Source organism: Clinocottus analis, unplaced genomic scaffold (assembly GCF_023055335.1).
Source record: "Clinocottus analis isolate CAN_PGR_092001 unplaced genomic scaffold, fCliAna1.0.p SCAF_17, whole genome shotgun sequence".
Classification (NCBI taxonomy): Eukaryota; Metazoa; Chordata; class Actinopteri; order Perciformes; family Cottidae; genus Clinocottus; species Clinocottus analis.
Genome location: NW_027175898.1, coordinates 13181720 through 13199615, shown reverse-complemented (window position 1 = coordinate 13199615; position 17896 = coordinate 13181720). Strand labels below are relative to the sequence as shown.

Genomic DNA, 17896 nt, shown 5'->3' with positions numbered 1-17896 from the left:
GTGACGCGGAGGAGTGACGTAGAGAGACTGCAAACTGTTCAGTTAGGCATCTGTCTGTCACACGGTAGCCTCCTCCGCCCTAAAGCATACCCTGCTTTATGGTCTATTTGACTCTAAATGGGCCATAATTTACGAAGTAAACATCATTCTGTCTTGAAGAAGACTTCAATCTGGCGACTCAGACCATAAACTCATGTTTACAATGTTTCCTTAGGTAGTAAATCAAGAGATACTTAGAGTACTTTTCTCGTAGACTTCTATACAATCATTCTTATTTTCGCCACCTTATGGCCATTAAAGAGAATGAAAGTTTAAGGCTTCCCTTAAAGAACTATCAGTTGTCTCCTGGGTCAGAGACCGTCCCAAAGGGTCACTACAGCCATGGAGTGTTGGGCTTTAAATTTGGTGCTGCTGGGTCCATTATGACCCAACTTTAAATCCTTAGTATTCATCTGTCTGCAAAACCAGAACATCCTACACTACCCACAATGCAACTTGATAGTGTCTCTGGTAAAACACCCACGACTTTCACACAGTGCCGAGGCGAACATGTCTTAACAGTGTGTGTGTTTTCTCTCCGTCCCACCTCAGACCACCAGCAGCGGCAGCAGCAGGATGAGCTCGGACGGGGGCGGCCGGCCCGTCAAAGTGGGCTCCCTGGTGGAGGTGATCGGGAAGGGGCAGCGCGGCACGGTGGCCTACATCGGCAACACGCTCTTCGCCTCCGGGAAATGGGTGGGAGTCATCCTGGACGAGGCCAAGGGCAAGAACGACGGCACCGTGCAGGGCAAGCGCTACTTCACCTGCGAGGAGAACTGCGGGATATTTGTGAGACAATCGCAGGTAACAATAAAAATAGTTATTGGCTGTACTTTCCTATTTTGTCTTGTTGTAGAAATCTAAAGCAGAGGTTGATGTCGCTGTCTCCAGCCTGTAGCACCCAACCAGTACAACCCCCATCTCTCTATTGTTTCGTTTTTTTCACTTGTTTGAGATTCTGTTTTTACTTTCATTTGACGCAGTGGGTTTGTGTGGGGGTTGATATTCTCTGTTGTCAGCACGCTGCCAGCTTTCTTTCTACTGCTTCAGGCTGCGTGTTTGGTTGTTTTGGGATGTGAAATGGCTTTATTTTTTTTACTCTCTGACAAAATACTGCAAAAATGCCCCTGATTATTATGTTACCATAGGTTATCTATGGTGGCCTGGAGGAGACAATACATCCCAAGGGAAAGACAGTAACTGAGTGAGAATTGTATTTGTTCAATTTTATAGGGATTTAATGATCCTCTGTAACTTTCTCTTTTAAAAAACACAAACTCATAGAGCGCAGTCAGCAGAGTTAAAGGTTCATTTGCTGTTTTTTGTTGTAAACAAACAAAAGTTATTTTTACCTCTGCTAGAGGTCTAAATCTTCACATCTTTTCAACTTTAAATTTCAAATATTTTTCTTCTGCTAGGTTTGATTATACAATGTTTTGCGTGATGAATGCCATTTGTAGATGTGTGTTTGTAAGATTTGACCACCCGCATAAAAAGTAAAATATAAAAAAATAGGATAAAAATGGAACAAATGTAACGGCGTCAGTATGAACTCAAGCTGTAGATGCTGAGTCACCACAGTGCTGAGACAGAGATAGAGAAGGAATGGTCTGACATGAAGTTAGATACAAAACGTGCCTCTCTACAGCAAAGCATCCCATAAATAACACTCAAGGAAACGTAACGGCCACAGAGAAGGACTTAAAAATACACTCCATCAAAGTGATGTTTCATCATTGAGTAAACAGAGGAAGTTACCTGCAAGAGGACCTAGAAGCAGCTGTTGGAGCGGAAGTTCTCGTGCCAAAATACTCACGATAAAATCAATGGATGGTTATGCCTGAGTCTTAATTCCACTATCTGTCCACACATACGTACGTCAGGCCTGGACCAGTCTTGAATATTGTCCGTGCCAAAGAGAAAACGGCGTCAAACCATTGACTGTTAAATAAAGTGATTCTTGCAGTTACCTGCTGTGACCCAGCTGTTCAGGTACAGACACACACACACACACACACACACACACACACACACACACACACTACACTGCAGTTGCAAAGATCCCGATGGAGATGAAAATAAATACGACTTGCTTGCTATAACTGGATGAACGTTCAATACTTTCTTTTCTTGGGGTTCGACTTCAACGTTTGCCAGCTCTGACAGTCGTAGCAGTAAAAGTCACTGGAGGCCTTAACTGACTGTCTTACTGCTTCCCGTCTGCCTCAGATCCAGCTGGTGGACGATGGGGCCGACACGACGTCTCCAGAGACGCCGGAGCCTGGCACCGGCAAGGTTCCCAAACGAGGTAAGGACACACACATCCAGATGTTCTGTCCTCGGTCGTCTTTCATCAACAGTTTTCAGTATTCTGAGGGTGCGTTTCAGACTTTTTGCACACAGAGTGAACTGAGTCTTTCTGCATGTTACGAGCAGCGTTAATGTTCTTTCGGCATCACCACATCGTGTATGTTTCAGTGTATAAGTGCCCTTAAGCAAGGCAGTGTAACCCCACCTGCTCTCCCACTGTAGCTCCTGCTGTGTTCTGCTAAAGGTCTGAAATATAAATGTGCTTCAGTAAATATCTCATTACAGCGTCTGGTTTCACGTTGAGTGTCGATGAGTCATGGGCTCGGCACAGACTGCAGGGTTGTGGGTGTGAATCCCTCTGCGTGCGCCGCTGGTCCGTTAAAGCTCTGCAGATGTTCTGTTGCTGTCGAACTGAACTGCAGGTTTAACAATAACACGTCGTCCTTCTACCTGCTGACAGCAAACATCTTCTTTTTTACCCCGTCAGAGTAGACAGGAGTTTGTCTTTATTTTTAGACAAAGAGATGACAGACAAAGCAATCATAGAAATCAGGCACCAGATGTTTTTTTTAACTGCTAGATAATAATAACATCATTCCCTTTCCACAGGTCAAGTCTCAGTAATCATGAGAAGTTCATTTAATACTAGTTGACATAATAATGTCCCCACAGTGACCATTCATAGTTCTGGAGCTTTGGATTTTAAGAAGAAGAAGAAAGTCATTATTCCCATTTTCCAGTTAAGCTTCTTGTAGTCTTCTCTTATTAACATTTTGTGTTGAGCATGTGATGAAAAGACAATAAGTCATGTTTACCTTAATCCGTTTGCAGCAGGATCTTTGTAGGACTTTACACCTTGTTCAAGATGATAAACACTGATGATGATATTGACTTACGTTCCTCACTTTCTTTGTTTCCTCAGAGATCCTGGAGACGCCCAAATCCACTAAACTGGTGAGTCGGATAACGATAAGTTCCCCTGCAGGAAATCAGGAGCAAATATTGCGAAGCGTGCACACACACACACACACACACACACACACACACACACACACACACACACACACACACACACACACACACACACACACACACACTCTGTTACTGAGAGTAAACACTGTGTGTTGCTGGTGAATGAAGTAATGCCACACCTGTTCTGCTGTTTCAGCCTTTATCAGAGAATTGTTTCCTTTTTCCCAGGTTGTGTTTGAAGTGACCGTGTTGGAAGATGCTTTCTAGCTTTTTAATTAATATAGTATATTTATATTTTGCTTCAGGGATTAACTGCATTTATTTCACTGAATAGTGTGTTTTTGTTCACTTTAAAAGAGAGTAACTGAAAATCTCTGAGGGCATTAAATATGCAGTAGTTGTTGACGCTGAAGTGGAGACACTGAAGGTTCTGTTTTCATATCTGACCAGCAGAGGGCGACATTTACTGATAAACCCACTCGCTGTGTGTTGTGATGCACCGACAGATTATTTATTTAGTGAGAGTCGTTACTTTACACAAAAAGGAACATTTTAGTCAATAGTCATTGGATTGAGAATTAAATGTGAACCTGTTCATAATGTTACAGTTAATATTTTAGATATAAATTAGATTAGATATTCATTATTACAGTTAATATTTTAGATATAAATTAGATTAGATATTCATTATTCTGACCCAAATAGTTATTATGAAGAGCTTCTGGTTCACATTTGTATTAGTTTATTCTGTGAAAAAAACAAACAGTAACTAAAACTAATTGAAAAAAAACATTCATACACTATTTAATTCTACAATAATACATCAGACGTGTTTGACACGTTTAAATAATATTTTTTGACATGCAGTTTGTCTGAAAATGAACTGAATGAAGAAATGTGTGTGAAAGTGAATGAAGGTGATAAAAAGTGTACTGTATATTCGATTGAGATCTTTGATCCGCCATCGAAGAGCAGCGACTCCCCTCAGTGCGCCGTCACCCCTAGCATGCATCTAACAAACTCTTCACCTTTAACCTCCACCCTTCCTCCCACCCTTCCTTCCTCACTTCCTTCCCTTCTTTCCTCCGACCACGCAGCGAGGAGTGAAGCCCAAAAAGGTTGTGCATGTTTCTCTAACCTCGGTACAGTGGTGATGTTATGGTGATGACTGTAGTAACCGTGGCTCTGAACGGCCTCGCTCCTGCATGGCACCCCGGGACTCCCGCCGCTCTTTTTAAAAAATTTTTTACCCATGATCCCTCGCTGCTCACCACACCGTCCATCCGTGGTCTCGTTGCCGACCCGCTCTGTGTTTATGTGAGAGTGAACGTGAGCGAATGAAACGAGAGAGAGGTGACACGGGATTCCACTTCCTGTCACCTGACCTCTGTCACCTGACCTCACCTCGCCGTGCGCTCTGCTCTGGTCTGTTTGGTTCAGCTCTGTGGCTCTTGGTGTGTTTGTTCGTCTGCATGCTGAAGTCATCCCGGCATCCGTTCATCCAGGAAGAAACTGTTGTTTTAGTGTTTATTTCTTTAGTGAATCAGCATCGACACATTTCATCCAAAACACCTGAGTTTTGAGCTCTCAATAGTATGTAAACGTGTGTTTTGTGACATTCAGAGTGGAGATTGCATTAAAAGAACTGCAGCTGAGTGCAGTCAGCTTTATTGATGTAGCCGTGTCGGTTTGCCACTCGTTTTCTCTGCAATGTGAAAGTATTAAGACGTGCGATATATGAGACTGGTTTCGGATCGGTTGATGTGGATTGATTAGGTTTAGGTCATTCATCAAGTAAAATATTTTGTATTTTCTTTTTTTCCCTCAGGTTATGTGATTGTGAATTAAATATCTTAAGTTTTGGATTGTTGGTCACAGAACAGGTCCATACATCATTTCTTTTGTTACATTTGTACACTGAATGATTTATCAATTAATCATGAAAATCACCATATTCATAGAAGTAACAGATTCATTCAAATATTCATTGTTAGTAAAAGTTTATTGTACAAAATCGTTGTACGTAAAATAGACAAAACCCCCAGTTTTTTCTATACTTTTCCATGCATTTTGGTAAATAAAAACTTCATAATAAAATCTATTTTAACAAAAGAATGCTGTATACATATGTTCAATCCTAAAATCATTGTTTTCCTGCAGTTTATTCATTTTAAAGATTAGAAGATGTTTGTTTTTTAGCATTTTTGTGCCCAAAGGGCATGAAGTCGAGCCACAATGTTTTATGTGGTTTCATCTCGACTCGCTTTATGCCGACAGTCCAGTTCTCTCCCACAATCATCCTGCGCTGACTCATACGTGCTATAAATGTCAGAAGGTGACCGAGGTGAAATCTGACGCCCGCAGAGAACAGACCTGCTGCAGAGTATGGATTTCCTGTCAGCTCGGTTCTACTTTATCGTCTCCTGTTCGGCTGACTTTCAACCTCGGGAGCTCAGTTTGGTTTAAACACGGAGGCCTGAATGTTCAGATCCAACCTGAGGAGATGTGAGCAGTTAAATGTCACAGACGACTCGCAGAAGAGGCAGGAATAATGTAAAAATAGGCAAGTTTATTTGTGTAGCACATTTCAATAAGGAGGCAATTCAAAGTGCTTCACATAAAACCGTTAAAAGCATCAAAACATAATGCAGAAGAACACAAGATGGATGATTCTTCCTCGTTACAGTCGAGACAGAAAATATAAAGTTATAGGACAAAAAACACATTGATTTATTATCTTGTCTTTTCTTTTCTATATAACAGACATGCTGTTTTTATGGACCCACAAGTTGCTAAAAAATGTATTAATAAATGTATGAATTAAGAAATAAATAGATAGATACATTCATACATTAATAGATGAATGAATGTATACATGAATGAGTAAATAGATAAATAATTACATTGATCAATGAGTTAATACATGAACAAATGAATTAATAAAATAAATACAGTGTGTAGAGAGTGAGAGGAGCAAAGTGATATAACTTTGAAATGACACAGTTTCATTTTTTTGTACTTTCACTGACGTCCGATGCGATAAACTTCTTCTGCATCACGCCGTCTCTCCAGTTTCCTAAAGAACAGGAAATAGCAGTCGTGGGTTTGCTCAGTCAGCGCAAGCCGAGCGCGTCGGGCGATGCTGCGTTTCTGCTTCCTGAGCGGTCATCTCATCCCCGTGTTCGTGCTGCTGGAGGCTGCAGAGCCGTGACCTCACAGGCAGCGATCCATCCTGGTGTGTGTGTGTGTTTGTGTTTGTGTGTGTGTGTGAGTGTGTGGGTGTGTGTGTGTGCTGGGAAACCAGAAACCAGATACATCCCACCACTCTCTGGGTGTCTCCCTCCATCACTCAGCGGTGGACGTCGTCTCAGAGCAGCACTTAGTCTGTGCGAGCGGTTTACAGAGAAAGATGATTAATATTTCATCAGGACAGATTTCCCTCCGCTGCTCCGTAACGGATCCATGTAAACAGGTTTCCTCTCCGCTTCAGCAGCCGGAAACTCTGAAGTTCTGCGTCCGTCTTTTCTCTCAACAATCGCTTTTCTTCTGTCATCGATTCTTTGTCAAATATTCTTACTAATAAACACGACCTCGCTGTGTTTACGATAACCTCATCGAGGTTTCATCACGGCCATCTCAAATTATTTAACGGCCATTTTCAGGCCCACAATGTGAAAGTATTTCAGGTTTAAAGCTCACAGCTAATCAAAGTATTTAATGAATCCTCTTATGTGCTCTCTCGTGCTGCTGGGCGGGCGGTGCAGAGAAGCAGATTAGTGGAGCAGAGGAAGATATGATGAAAGCTACTCAACGGCTCAAGGAATGAACTGACCTATTAAAGCACTTTTTATACTAAAATCCTCTTTTTTTACAACGTACGAGCAGAATTACATCTAAAGCTCACGACTAACATTTGGTTGATTCTTAAAACTCAATGTTTTAATACATTTTGCAAAGATTGTACTTTTACTGAAGAATAATTCGAAAGTAAAAGTAGCACAACTAGTGTAAAAATACTATGATACAATTAAAAACATGCTGAAAGTAACAAAAATAAAAGTATTGATTATGTAGAATGAACCAGTTCAAATTCATATTACATCCTTGGATTATAATTTGTCATATATTAATGTGTTGCAGCTGAAAAAGGTGGACCTCATTTTCATCATAATGTGTTTTCTAATGTCGTGGATTATTATAAAGTAACTTATTCAATTAATTAAACTTTTGAAACATTTATAGTAAATATCCTTTAAAATCGCCCCAATTTCAGTCCCTCAGAAAGACGGGGCAGATCATTTGAAATATGATACGACATATTCATTTAAAATACCTTTTAAAACGTGTGAATGTGCATCAGAGATCAGGTGTCCTCGTTGTTTTTGCCTCGTTTTAATGAGCCGTGGAGCTCTGCGAGTGTTGCCAGGCGACAAGAGAGGCTTTGCATCGCATCGGCGTCGCTGCTCATTTTCCTCCCTCGCCTCCGTTTACAGCCCCGCCTCCTCCGTCTCACATCCTCTCCTCCGTTTGTCCCAGTCACTTACCGTCTCACTCCCCCCCCTCCACCCCCACCTCCCCCATGTCTGTCAGTGGTAGCGAGTGGGTTGAGGAGCGGCGAGAGCACGGGGAGGGAGAGAGGGAGGAGGCTGCACAGTGATGTAATGCGGGAGCAGGGCATTGGCTGGGCTGGAAAAATCACAATGAGCGGAGCGAGAAAGGGAGGTGGGGAGTGAGGGGTGAGACAGGAGGGGAGGAGAGGAAGGTTAGGGGAGGAGAGGCGTCTCCTGTGAGCAGAAGCGGGTCGGAGGCTCTCGGCAGCGAGATGTCCGAGTCGTAGACGGGGGGAGAGAGGAGAGGGAGACACCGACTGAGGGCTCCGGCAAACGGATTATGAGAGAAGCCGAGGAGGAGGACATAAAGGAGGACGAGAGCAGGAGGACAGAGGAAGGGAGGGGGAGCCTGGGAAAAAATCGCCGCGGCCATTTGCACCACTGCAGCTTCCCGGCCTGAGTGGCTGCCTGTCTGCCTGTTCGGCTTCAGCTGTCTGTCTGTCTGTCTCTCTGTCTGTCCGTCCCGGTCTCTGTGGATCGAGCATCGTTCCCTGTTTCATCACCTCCCTGTGTGTGTGTCTGTGTGTATTTCTTGGTGACTGTGTGTTGTGTGTGTGTCTTCTTCTCTTGCAAATATGATGAGACAGACTCCTGCACCCCGGAAGGTACAGAACTCCATACGATCGTCCTTATCTGTCAGGATAACGTTGTTGTTGTTGTTGTTGTTGTTGTCAACATTCATTTGTTTTGTTGGCAGAGCTGCTGTAAAGGTCATGCTTTAAAGTTTCAGTTTCTCTTTTCATTTTGGTGGGAATTGTCCTTTTTTTCCCCCTCTCAATCTAAATCTGATTCCCAGTTTGGAAGTAGAAGCGTAGCTGCAGCTTGTTTGTGACCTTATTTTATCATTTTATCAGTTTATTTTTTGCGTGGCACTGATTTTTGCAGAATTATTCCATGCCTTATGCCCATACATGTTTGTGCAGAATCTTTTTTGTGTTTCATTTCGGTTGAGCTCAGTTGTCTTTCTGTATCCAGCTCAAGCTTTTATCTGTTATTTGACCTTATCATGCAGAAGCCTTTTTTTTAATTTTTTTTACTAGCTGAATGATTTTTTTTGTCCATCAGAGGGGAATCAAATGATTTCACACTTGGTTGCAGATGTAGCAAACCGGCTGCACGTGATTTCAGTACAGCCTGTCCTGGTATCTCCAGCAGGACACTATAGCTTAAGAGGGCTGTCAGCTCTTGTTTGGTACAGCTGTTAGCTCGGGCTAATTTCTGCTGAATGGTCCGGCTCTAATCCGATAAAGAACGATAACTAGCCAAAGAGACGGCCGTGCCCGAGCTGAGAGACTTCAGATCCTACTGCATGAATGTAGTGGAAGGAAAGACATGTCTGGGTTACTTTATGTTTAGATAACTGAGAGAATAGCCTGGTAGTTTCACCATGGAATAAATATTAATGTAGAACATTTATTTACCTCAATATACATATAGAATATTTAATCATCTTTATTTAAGTTGTGCTTCATTTTTCAGGTCCATAAATTTCCTCTTAAACTTTTCAATAAACTCAACTTTTTTTCAAGCATAAATGCCCAAAATATGAAGTTTCTGCTATTCTAAGTTGTAAATCAGAGTGAGAATATTTAGGTTTTGGACTGTTGGTCATAAAACCCAGACATTTGAACATTTAATGGAGGTAATAATCGTGAGCTGCAGCCCTCATGTGATCGAAAGCCACTAATTGTGTTGTGAGGTGAGATTATTCTGTCAAGGTCAAGAATAACATTTGAAACTCAATTTGACATTTTCCTTCACATTTTAATTCAAATGTTCTGATATAATTACAATGCAGCCTTACACACAAACATGTTAGAGTTGATATAAGATTTAGTTGATCTATAAACCAAATCATTGTGTTTTAGGATGCTCTTCATGGTGAACGCCTCCGTCTCACAGTATCATTAAAACAACAAAACCCAGGACTCCCAGGAGCTGGATCAGAGCAAAGTGCGGATACTTCTTTGTGTAGCTCTTTGACGCAGCACGATCACAAGCTATAACAAGCTATTATCACAGCAAGTGCAGCACGACAGCAAGCGCAGACACAAAGCAGTCATTTAGGATACAATGGCCGTACCAGTCTCAGTGTTCATGTCGTTGTTGCCTTTGGTCACGAGGGTGGAAGAGATGAGGACGAGAGGGATGAGGGGGGGAACACAGCAGAGTAGAGATCCGTCGGGATGTTACACGATAATAATGGATTCATTGTGGTACTTTTTGCTGTTTTTTATTGTCAGTTTCATGCAAACCATCTTGTCCTGTTTCGTCTGTGATTTCCAGTTTTAAAATGAACTTTGCCTTGAATCACTAACCCTGGCTGTTTGTGTCCTTCCCTCCTCTCCTCCTCTCCTTCCCTTTTGACCTTTTCCCTCCTCTTCTTCTCCTGCCTCTCCTCAGACCACGGCCAGAAGGCCCAAGGTGAGCCCAGTCCTCAAAGTCCACAGGGCTTTCCCTTTCTACCACTTTGAGTCATGTTAGGATGTGTGATTGTTGGTTTACTTCATGAAGCAGCTTGTGTGTTTGTGTGAGTGATGCCAAGACTGCTGACACTACACATCACCCGACACGACGCCAAATCCATTCCATCATTAGTTTGGTTAATAGCAACAACATTTTTCTACTTTACATTCATATTCACAGCATAAATTCTGTTTCTAATCTCCAAGTATTTCTCTGCTGCAGCTGGTGTAGTTGTGTCCTTTTGTGTTATGATGTGTTTTTAATTGCTTTGTTTGCTCTCTGATTATGTTTTTATGTGTTTTCAATTGAATAAATCCTATATTTGGGTCCAAAATGGAGGTCAATAATTGTCAGCAAATAAAGAAACAGACAAGAAGTTCTTAACAGTGATATGGACTATATGAATGTACAATTTAATAGTTTTATAAATGTGTTGAAACAACTTCATTCACTTTAAACCTTAGCGACTCCTGAAGGAAAATAAATGAGAAATGAGAAAACCAGAATGCTATATGAGTGTAAACCTGCAGTGAGGGATCTCCATTAAAAACCTCATCAGTCATTTATACCCAGTGGGATCTTTTCATCATACAAATAGTCATGTTTTTTCCTCATTATTTCTTCCCCTTGTTTATTCCCCTTTTCAGCAGCCCACCCGGCCTGCAGGTGGCAAGGGGACTGCGTCGGGCTCGGCCTCGGCCTCGGCCGGCGAGATGAGCAGCAGCGAGCCCAGCACGCCGGCCCAGACGCCTCTGGCGGCTCCGGTCATCCCCACCCTTCACTCCCCAGGAAACCCTCCGGCCCCCGTCCCCAGCAAGGTCAGTTATCTGCTTTCAGACAACAAGCTGTGGCCACAGTTACAGGGAAAGGCACCTTGCCAATGAATTTAGGACCAGGCGCATTCATAAAATATTGATTTAATGCTTCCATTTTAGAGTAGGATATGGGTGACTAATGCCAGCTATAATGAATCATTTTGCTTCATGAAACACAATAGTTACATGTGTGTAAGAATGACGGCACATGACGCTGTTGTTCTGTAACACTATGCACATCGTGCCAACAAGATCACAGACGTGTTAAGACTCTTAGTGCACTGACGAGCCAGCGGAGCAGAAGTGTGGGAGTCAAATCAGATGTGACATTTGCTTTTCTATAGCTCCTCTAAATATACAGGCGTTTTGACACCGCTGTCGGTTTGTGTTGGCGTCATAAGAAAAACAAATCTAAAAGGCCTAAGGCTTTAACTGGTGTCTTAAAAATACATAAGGAAACAACAGATTTGATTATAATTTGTAAAGTAGCACCAAGCCTTTAGTTGTATAATCCATTTATTTTCTAAACAGCTTATCCTCTTGGTGGTTACAGGCGGCTGCTGTGTATCCCAGCATGCACTGGGCCAAGAGGCAGCGTATCCCCACACAGATTGCGGGTTGACTATTATTTAGAGTATTGTTTGTTAAAATCACAAGGCATGGAAACTGAAACATGTTTTTTGGATCCTTTAAGCTGTAGGGGTGGGGTGTCGTCTGCATAGGTGATGATTTTATTTGTTAGTAGCACTGCTAAATGCTAAATCATATATGAATTTTAAGTTGGCCCAGGATTGAGCTCTGAGGGACACCAGACAACACTCGTACTTATAGATAGACACTGCTAGATACTACCGCTTTTAATCATAATCATTAGTGGACAACAGGTGGTAATTTGTGAGGAAGAGGAGGAAGTGTTTTCCTATCATTTGTTCAGTTTCCATCTCCTGCTTCTCAGCAATGAGACGAAGCAGTTATGTTGAGCAGTTTTTATCTCTGGAGCACCTGGCTAATGAAGCGTGATTAAGATGACCACGCATAGTTGCTTCATTGTCTGTGAAGTATTTGTTAGTCATGTGTACAGGATGAATGGCTGGCGACACAGAGAGACGCAACATGTACTTTTCATTATTTTTTATCAGATCACCATTTAAATATTTTAGTAAAAATCAGCTGCCGTGTGGTGTCCAGTTTAAAGGCCAACATAATCGCCCTGATTCCTACTTTATCCCCTCAGGAGGACGTCACTATGGAAACACAGGTGTAGTGATGTGGCGTGATGTGAAGATATTTTTGCATATTGAAGTGTTGTTTTCTCTCACTAACGTTTTTAACAAGCTGTCGAAGGTGTGACTTCCAGTCTCTAATTGCTGTGTGTGAGATGGCTCTGTCGCTGTTCACAGGCTGGGTGTCTTTAGTTCAGGATTAAATTAAGACCTCCTGCTTTTCACTTGTGCGTGTTGAATGTGTAGAAGCTCATATGTTAAGTGTGTCCGTCCCGGCGAGGCATGTGTGCGTCTTAACGCTGACTTCCTCCACTCCGCAGGTGGAGTCCCTGCATGGCAAGTGGAGTTAAAGCTTCCTAATACATAAAAATACTTGTGTCTTACAGTATTTTTAATCTTTTTTTAAATGTGTGATTACTAATTAAATATCCCCATTTCTCCCATCTGTCCTCCATTTTCAAATATCTCCCTTTCCTTCATCTCATCCTTCCGTCGCCCTCCATCCTCCGTCCTCCTTCGTATCGCCTGCATACAGGAGGAGGAGGCGCTGCGTCTGCAGGTGAAGGACCTGGAGGAGAAGCTGGAGACGCTGAAGATGAAGCGGACGGAGGACAAGGCCAAGCTGAAGGAGCTGGAGAAGCACAAGATCCAGCTGGAGCAGCTGCAGGAGTGGAAGACAAAGATGCAGGAGCAGCAGGCCGAGCTGCAGAAACAACTCAAAGAGGCCAAGAGGGTGAGAATCAAGAGATGCAATACAATACCTACTATCAAATCTAATTAAATCTAATACTGGGGAAGCGAGTGTTCTGTAAACACGTCACTCACACTTTGTGTCAGAAATAGTTTTTAAAGACAGATGATGATATATAAAACAGAGGAATGCATGCAGAGAGAACCACTTCCTTGCAGGTTTTAAAGATTGTACGAAGTGAACATAACTAACTAAACCTAATAATCTGTGTGTAGGAGGCGAAAGAAGCTCTGGAGGCGAAGGAGCATTACATGGAGGAGATGTCGGACACGGCGGATGCGATCGAGATGGCCACGCTGGATAAGGAGATGGCCGAGGAGAGGGCGGAGTCTCTGCAGCTGGAGGTCGACTCCCACAAGGAAAAAGTGGACGAGCTCACCATGGACCTGGAGATCCTCAAGCACGAGATCGAGGAGAAAGGTTGGGCTGAGACACAAAAACACGATTTATCTGTTCTCCACATTGTTAACCCCGCATGTGAGAACTGATGTGAGTTTTTATCCAAAAATAATTATTGTCACATGCTGATATTGCATCAATCACTTTCATTAAAGCAACACTGGCTTTTCTTTTTGCTTTAATACTTCATTGTTTGAATAATTAAGGCCGAACAAAAACAATTTTTAACAGTTTTAGAAACTAACCTGTGAACAGAATGCAACAAAAAGAAATAATTATCTTTCTGCACTCATGGATTATACATTTCAAGGTTGTATATTCTCGTGAGGCTAAATTATTAATGATTACTTCTTTTTCTTCTTCCTGGAAACTTTTGTTTTGTTTAATTACAACGGCAGTTAGCGGTTATCAGAGCCAACTCAAAGGTGCCATTTGTTAAATTATGACTCGTCAACGTTATTGTTTTGCAGAAAAAAAAGGTTTAATAATAAAACCACAGGACACCGGAGAGCTCAGTTGTGCTTTTTGGGTTTCTCACAGGTTCTGATGGCGCTGCCTCCAGTTACCATGTGAAACAGCTGGAGGAGCAGAACGGGAGGCTGAAGGAGGCACTGGTCAGGTGTGTGTGTGTGTGTGTGTGTGTGTGTGTGTGTGTTTACACTCTTCACCCTGCAGGGAAAGTCATAAATGCCTCTGTCATCTTGCTTCATTGAAGTTGACAGTGAATAAGGAAAAGAAATGTGGAGAGAAGAGACGGAAATTCACAAAAAAATCTTGATTCTGATCTTTTTATTAATTATTGTAATTTTATTTAGATTTATTGTAATAATGTTTACCTATTTTTTTTACATACACTTTCCACATCAACAAAACTAAAAATACCACAGCACATGTTTACCCCACACATCAAACAAACGCTCAAGTTTAAAGAAAAAAAAGTATCAAAAAACAAAATTCAAATAGACTTATATAGATTTTTTTAAATGTCTAAAAAATGTTTTTTTTTCGCCCCCGTACCTCGTACAACCCCACTTCAAAACATCCGTACGATCCCTTTAAGTCATAATAAAAACAACAGAGAAAATGTAAAATATATATAAATATATATACATTTTTCGCAGTGTTGTAGTTTTAGAATACTACATATCTTTTACTTACATTTCCTTTATTACAGAAGGTTTGGATACTTCTTCCTGGTCCAGAGCTTCATGGTCTGTTTCCTCCTGTGTTTCAGGATGCGTGACCTGTCGTCGTCAGAGAAGCAGGAACACGTGAAGTTGCAGAAGCAGATGGAGAAGAAGAACGTGGAGCTGGACACTCTGAGGAGCCAGAAGGAGAAACTGCAGGAGGAGACGACGGTGGCAGAAAAGACCATCGACGAGCTCAAAGAGCAGGTCAGTGCTTTGCATCACAGAGAGCCTCTGAGCTGCTGCAGGGACATAAATCATGCTGCAGTCCGCCAGCATCAGCGTTTCCACTGAGTATTTCTGTTACATTCAGATAAGAAGATTCCTTTTCAGAACACTTTATGTGAACTTTTATAGCTGATTTTGCCATGTCGATGTAACAAGCCAAGTCATAATATTGATGATGGTGTGCTTTGTTCCAGGTGGATGCAGCCTTAGGGGCGGAGGAGATGGTGGAGATGCTGACAGAGAGGAACCTGGACCTGGAGGAGAAAGTCAGGGAGATGAGGGAGACGGTCACTGACCTGGTGAGTGACATCATCAGTTCATTGAGCTTTAAATTAACAGAGATATGAGAGATGCATTACATTAGGTTGATAAATAACACAGTGATAACTCTGAGTCTGGTGCATTTTCCTGCTCAGCATCTCTGTGGACTGTAGGAGGTCAGAGGAAGTTAAAGTGTCACAGTTTGCTGACTCATTTCATTATTGATATGGAGTAAAGCCATTCAGTGTATGTGCTGCCCTCTGGTGTTCGCTTTGGTGCATTTACTATTTGAATCATGGTTGAAATATAAAGGCCACATGTTTTAGGTACTATAAGTATTTTAATTAGTCCACCTCTGTTACGCATTGACCTTGGTCGTAATAAATAACGTTGACCGGTCTATTCCGTTTCGGGCAAACGAATTTTAGGATAAAAGCGCACCAGATAAATGTGCCAAAACTGGGAGTTTCCTTTTTTTTCAATGACAATTGTATTTGTTATACATTTTGCTCTCATATCAATATCAACAAAAATTCTTGCGTTGTCTGCATATAACAGAATATAAAAAAAGAAAACAAAATGTCTATCTAAAAACAACGTAACAGTGTGACCTTCATATACAAAACAACACATAACACAGGCACACAATTATCCAAACTGTTCTTCAAAAACCATAAAGAAACATTTGTCTCATTGAAGTCGTGTCCAACCGAGGAAATGTGGACATGAGTATATTTCTAGATGTGATTCCAGCGAGGGGCCGACTGTGTTCTGTTGTCTCCACCGTCCAGGAAGCTATAAACGAGATGAACGACGAGCTGCAGGAGAACGCCAGAGAGACGGAGCTGGAGCTGAGGGAGATGTTGGATCTGGGCGCCTCTAAAGTCCGAGAGTCCGAGAAACACGTGGAGGCGGCGCAGGAGACCGTCGCCGACTACCAGCAGACCATCAAGAAGTACCGCGAGCTCACGGCTCACCTGCAGGTGCGGACCCAGTGAGCAGGCGGCACGTAGTTTACTCCTACGTGCTCCTGTTGCTGAGCCTCCTCCTGTGTGTTGTTTCTTTCAGGAGGTGAACAGAGAGCTCACCAGCCAGCAGGAAGCCTCAGCCGAGCTGCAGCAGCAGGCGCCGGCAGAGATGTTTGACTTCAAGATTAAGTTTGCGGAGACGAAGGCCTACGCCAAGGTCAATAAGAGAGAATGATGAGTTTGATAACGTTAAATGTGACTTAAGGTCAACTGAAATGTTCTTTTCTAAAGCTTTCTTTTGGTTTTCTTTGAGTTCAGAGGGTTATTTTTCAGGATCTACATTTCATTTTTGATGTTTGATCAGTAATTTGTACAATGGTGCGATATAGACTAGTTCTATATTGTGTTTTATGTTGTGTAGGCGATTGAGATGGAGCTGAGGAAGATGGAGGTGGGTCAGGCCAACAGACACGTGTCTCTTCTGACCGCCTTCATGCCCGAGTCCTTCCTCCGCCATGGCGGAGACCACGACTGCATCCTGGTGCTGCTGCTCATCCCCAGACTCGTCTGCAAGGTGAACGCCGCACAGTTTACTGTTTTGAGCAGGTTGTTAAAGTGAATTTCACCATAAAAAACTGATCAATGCGTAAAGGACACACGCAAACTGAAATCTGGACGGTTTAAAGGAGCCTCCAAATCAATGCTGTACACTTTTTTTTAATTTACCTTATTTGTGTCTGCTTGTGTGTCTGCAGGCCGAGCTGATCAGCAAACAGGCCCAGGAGAAGTTTGACCTGAACGAGAGCTGTGTGGAGCGAGCCGGGCTGAAGGGAGCCATCGGGGAGCAGCTGAGCTTCGCGGGCGGTTTGGTGTACTCTCTGAGTCTGCTGCAGGCCACGCTGCACAAATACGAGCAGTGAGTCTCAGATGAGTCACACGTGTACAGCAGGAGAAGAGTCCGAGCACTGAGAGATGACTGCAGGTTTATTTCGGCTGGATTTGAACTTTTGCATTTAATCAAAACCCGTTAACTCAGCTTCATCGCCGTCGTCTCCTTTGGAGGAAACATCTCTCTGTTCTGTGGAGTTTGTTTGTGGGATTCTGCACAAAAACAATTGGAGAGAAATTTTATCTTCAGCTTCATTTTTGTGACACACAACACATTCACTAATTCATATTTTACATTGATTCTTCAAGCTAATTTCATACTTTTTTCGGTCTTGAGTGAAGAACAATGTATTGAATATATTTATTATCACACAACTTAACATTAAAACTGGAGTGTGGAACTTCTGGAAGTAATCAATTACACAATTACAGTTGAGGCTGTTAATGACTGCGTGTGTGTGTGTGTGTGTGTGTGTGTGTGTGTGTCAGGGCTCTGTCTCAGTGCGGTGTGGATGTCTACAAGAAGATCGGCGCTCTGTACCCGGAGATGAGCGTCCACGAACGTTCTCTGGATTTCCTCATCGACCTGCTGCACAAAGACCAGCTGGACGAGACGGTCAACGTGGAGCCGCTCACCAAGGCCATCAAATACTATCAGGTACACACACGGTTAGATATATAATTTATTACTTCAGTTGCATCCAATGAAACACATTTACAAGAAAAAAGGGTTATGTCTACATGTTTTTTCTTCATTTCTAATGGAATGTATTGCAAAC

General features: G+C 42.4%; 1 protein-coding gene across 6 annotated transcripts in view; it reads left to right on the top strand.

The window, feature by feature from the left end:
• The window catches only part of dctn1b (dynactin 1b), a 32143-nt gene that overhangs the window by 6902 nt on the left and 7345 nt on the right, over window positions 1-17896 (top strand). For 3 of the 6 annotated variants that reach the window (XM_068581170.1, XM_068581165.1, XM_068581167.1), the window contains exons 2-18: window positions 592-843; window positions 2269-2347; window positions 3272-3303; window positions 4419-4439; window positions 8519-8536; window positions 10335-10355; window positions 11045-11215; window positions 12971-13168; window positions 13402-13606; window positions 14126-14204; window positions 14820-14979; window positions 15195-15299; window positions 16053-16244; window positions 16330-16446; window positions 16651-16803; window positions 16985-17145; window positions 17607-17775. In XM_068581170.1, coding sequence (XP_068437271.1) covers window positions 616-843; window positions 2269-2347; window positions 3272-3303; window positions 4419-4439; window positions 8519-8536; window positions 10335-10355; window positions 11045-11215; window positions 12971-13168; window positions 13402-13606; window positions 14126-14204; window positions 14820-14979; window positions 15195-15299; window positions 16053-16244; window positions 16330-16446; window positions 16651-16803; window positions 16985-17145; window positions 17607-17775 — 2109 coding nt within the window. In that variant the 5' untranslated portion in view covers window positions 592-615. The remainder of the gene's footprint in view (window positions 1-591; window positions 844-2268; window positions 2348-3271; window positions 3304-4418; window positions 4440-8518; window positions 8537-10334; window positions 10356-11044; window positions 11216-12970; window positions 13169-13401; window positions 13607-14125; window positions 14205-14819; window positions 14980-15194; window positions 15300-16052; window positions 16245-16329; window positions 16447-16650; window positions 16804-16984; window positions 17146-17606; window positions 17776-17896) is intronic. The other 3 variants (XM_068581168.1, XM_068581169.1, XM_068581171.1) reach the window with 3 other exon arrangements.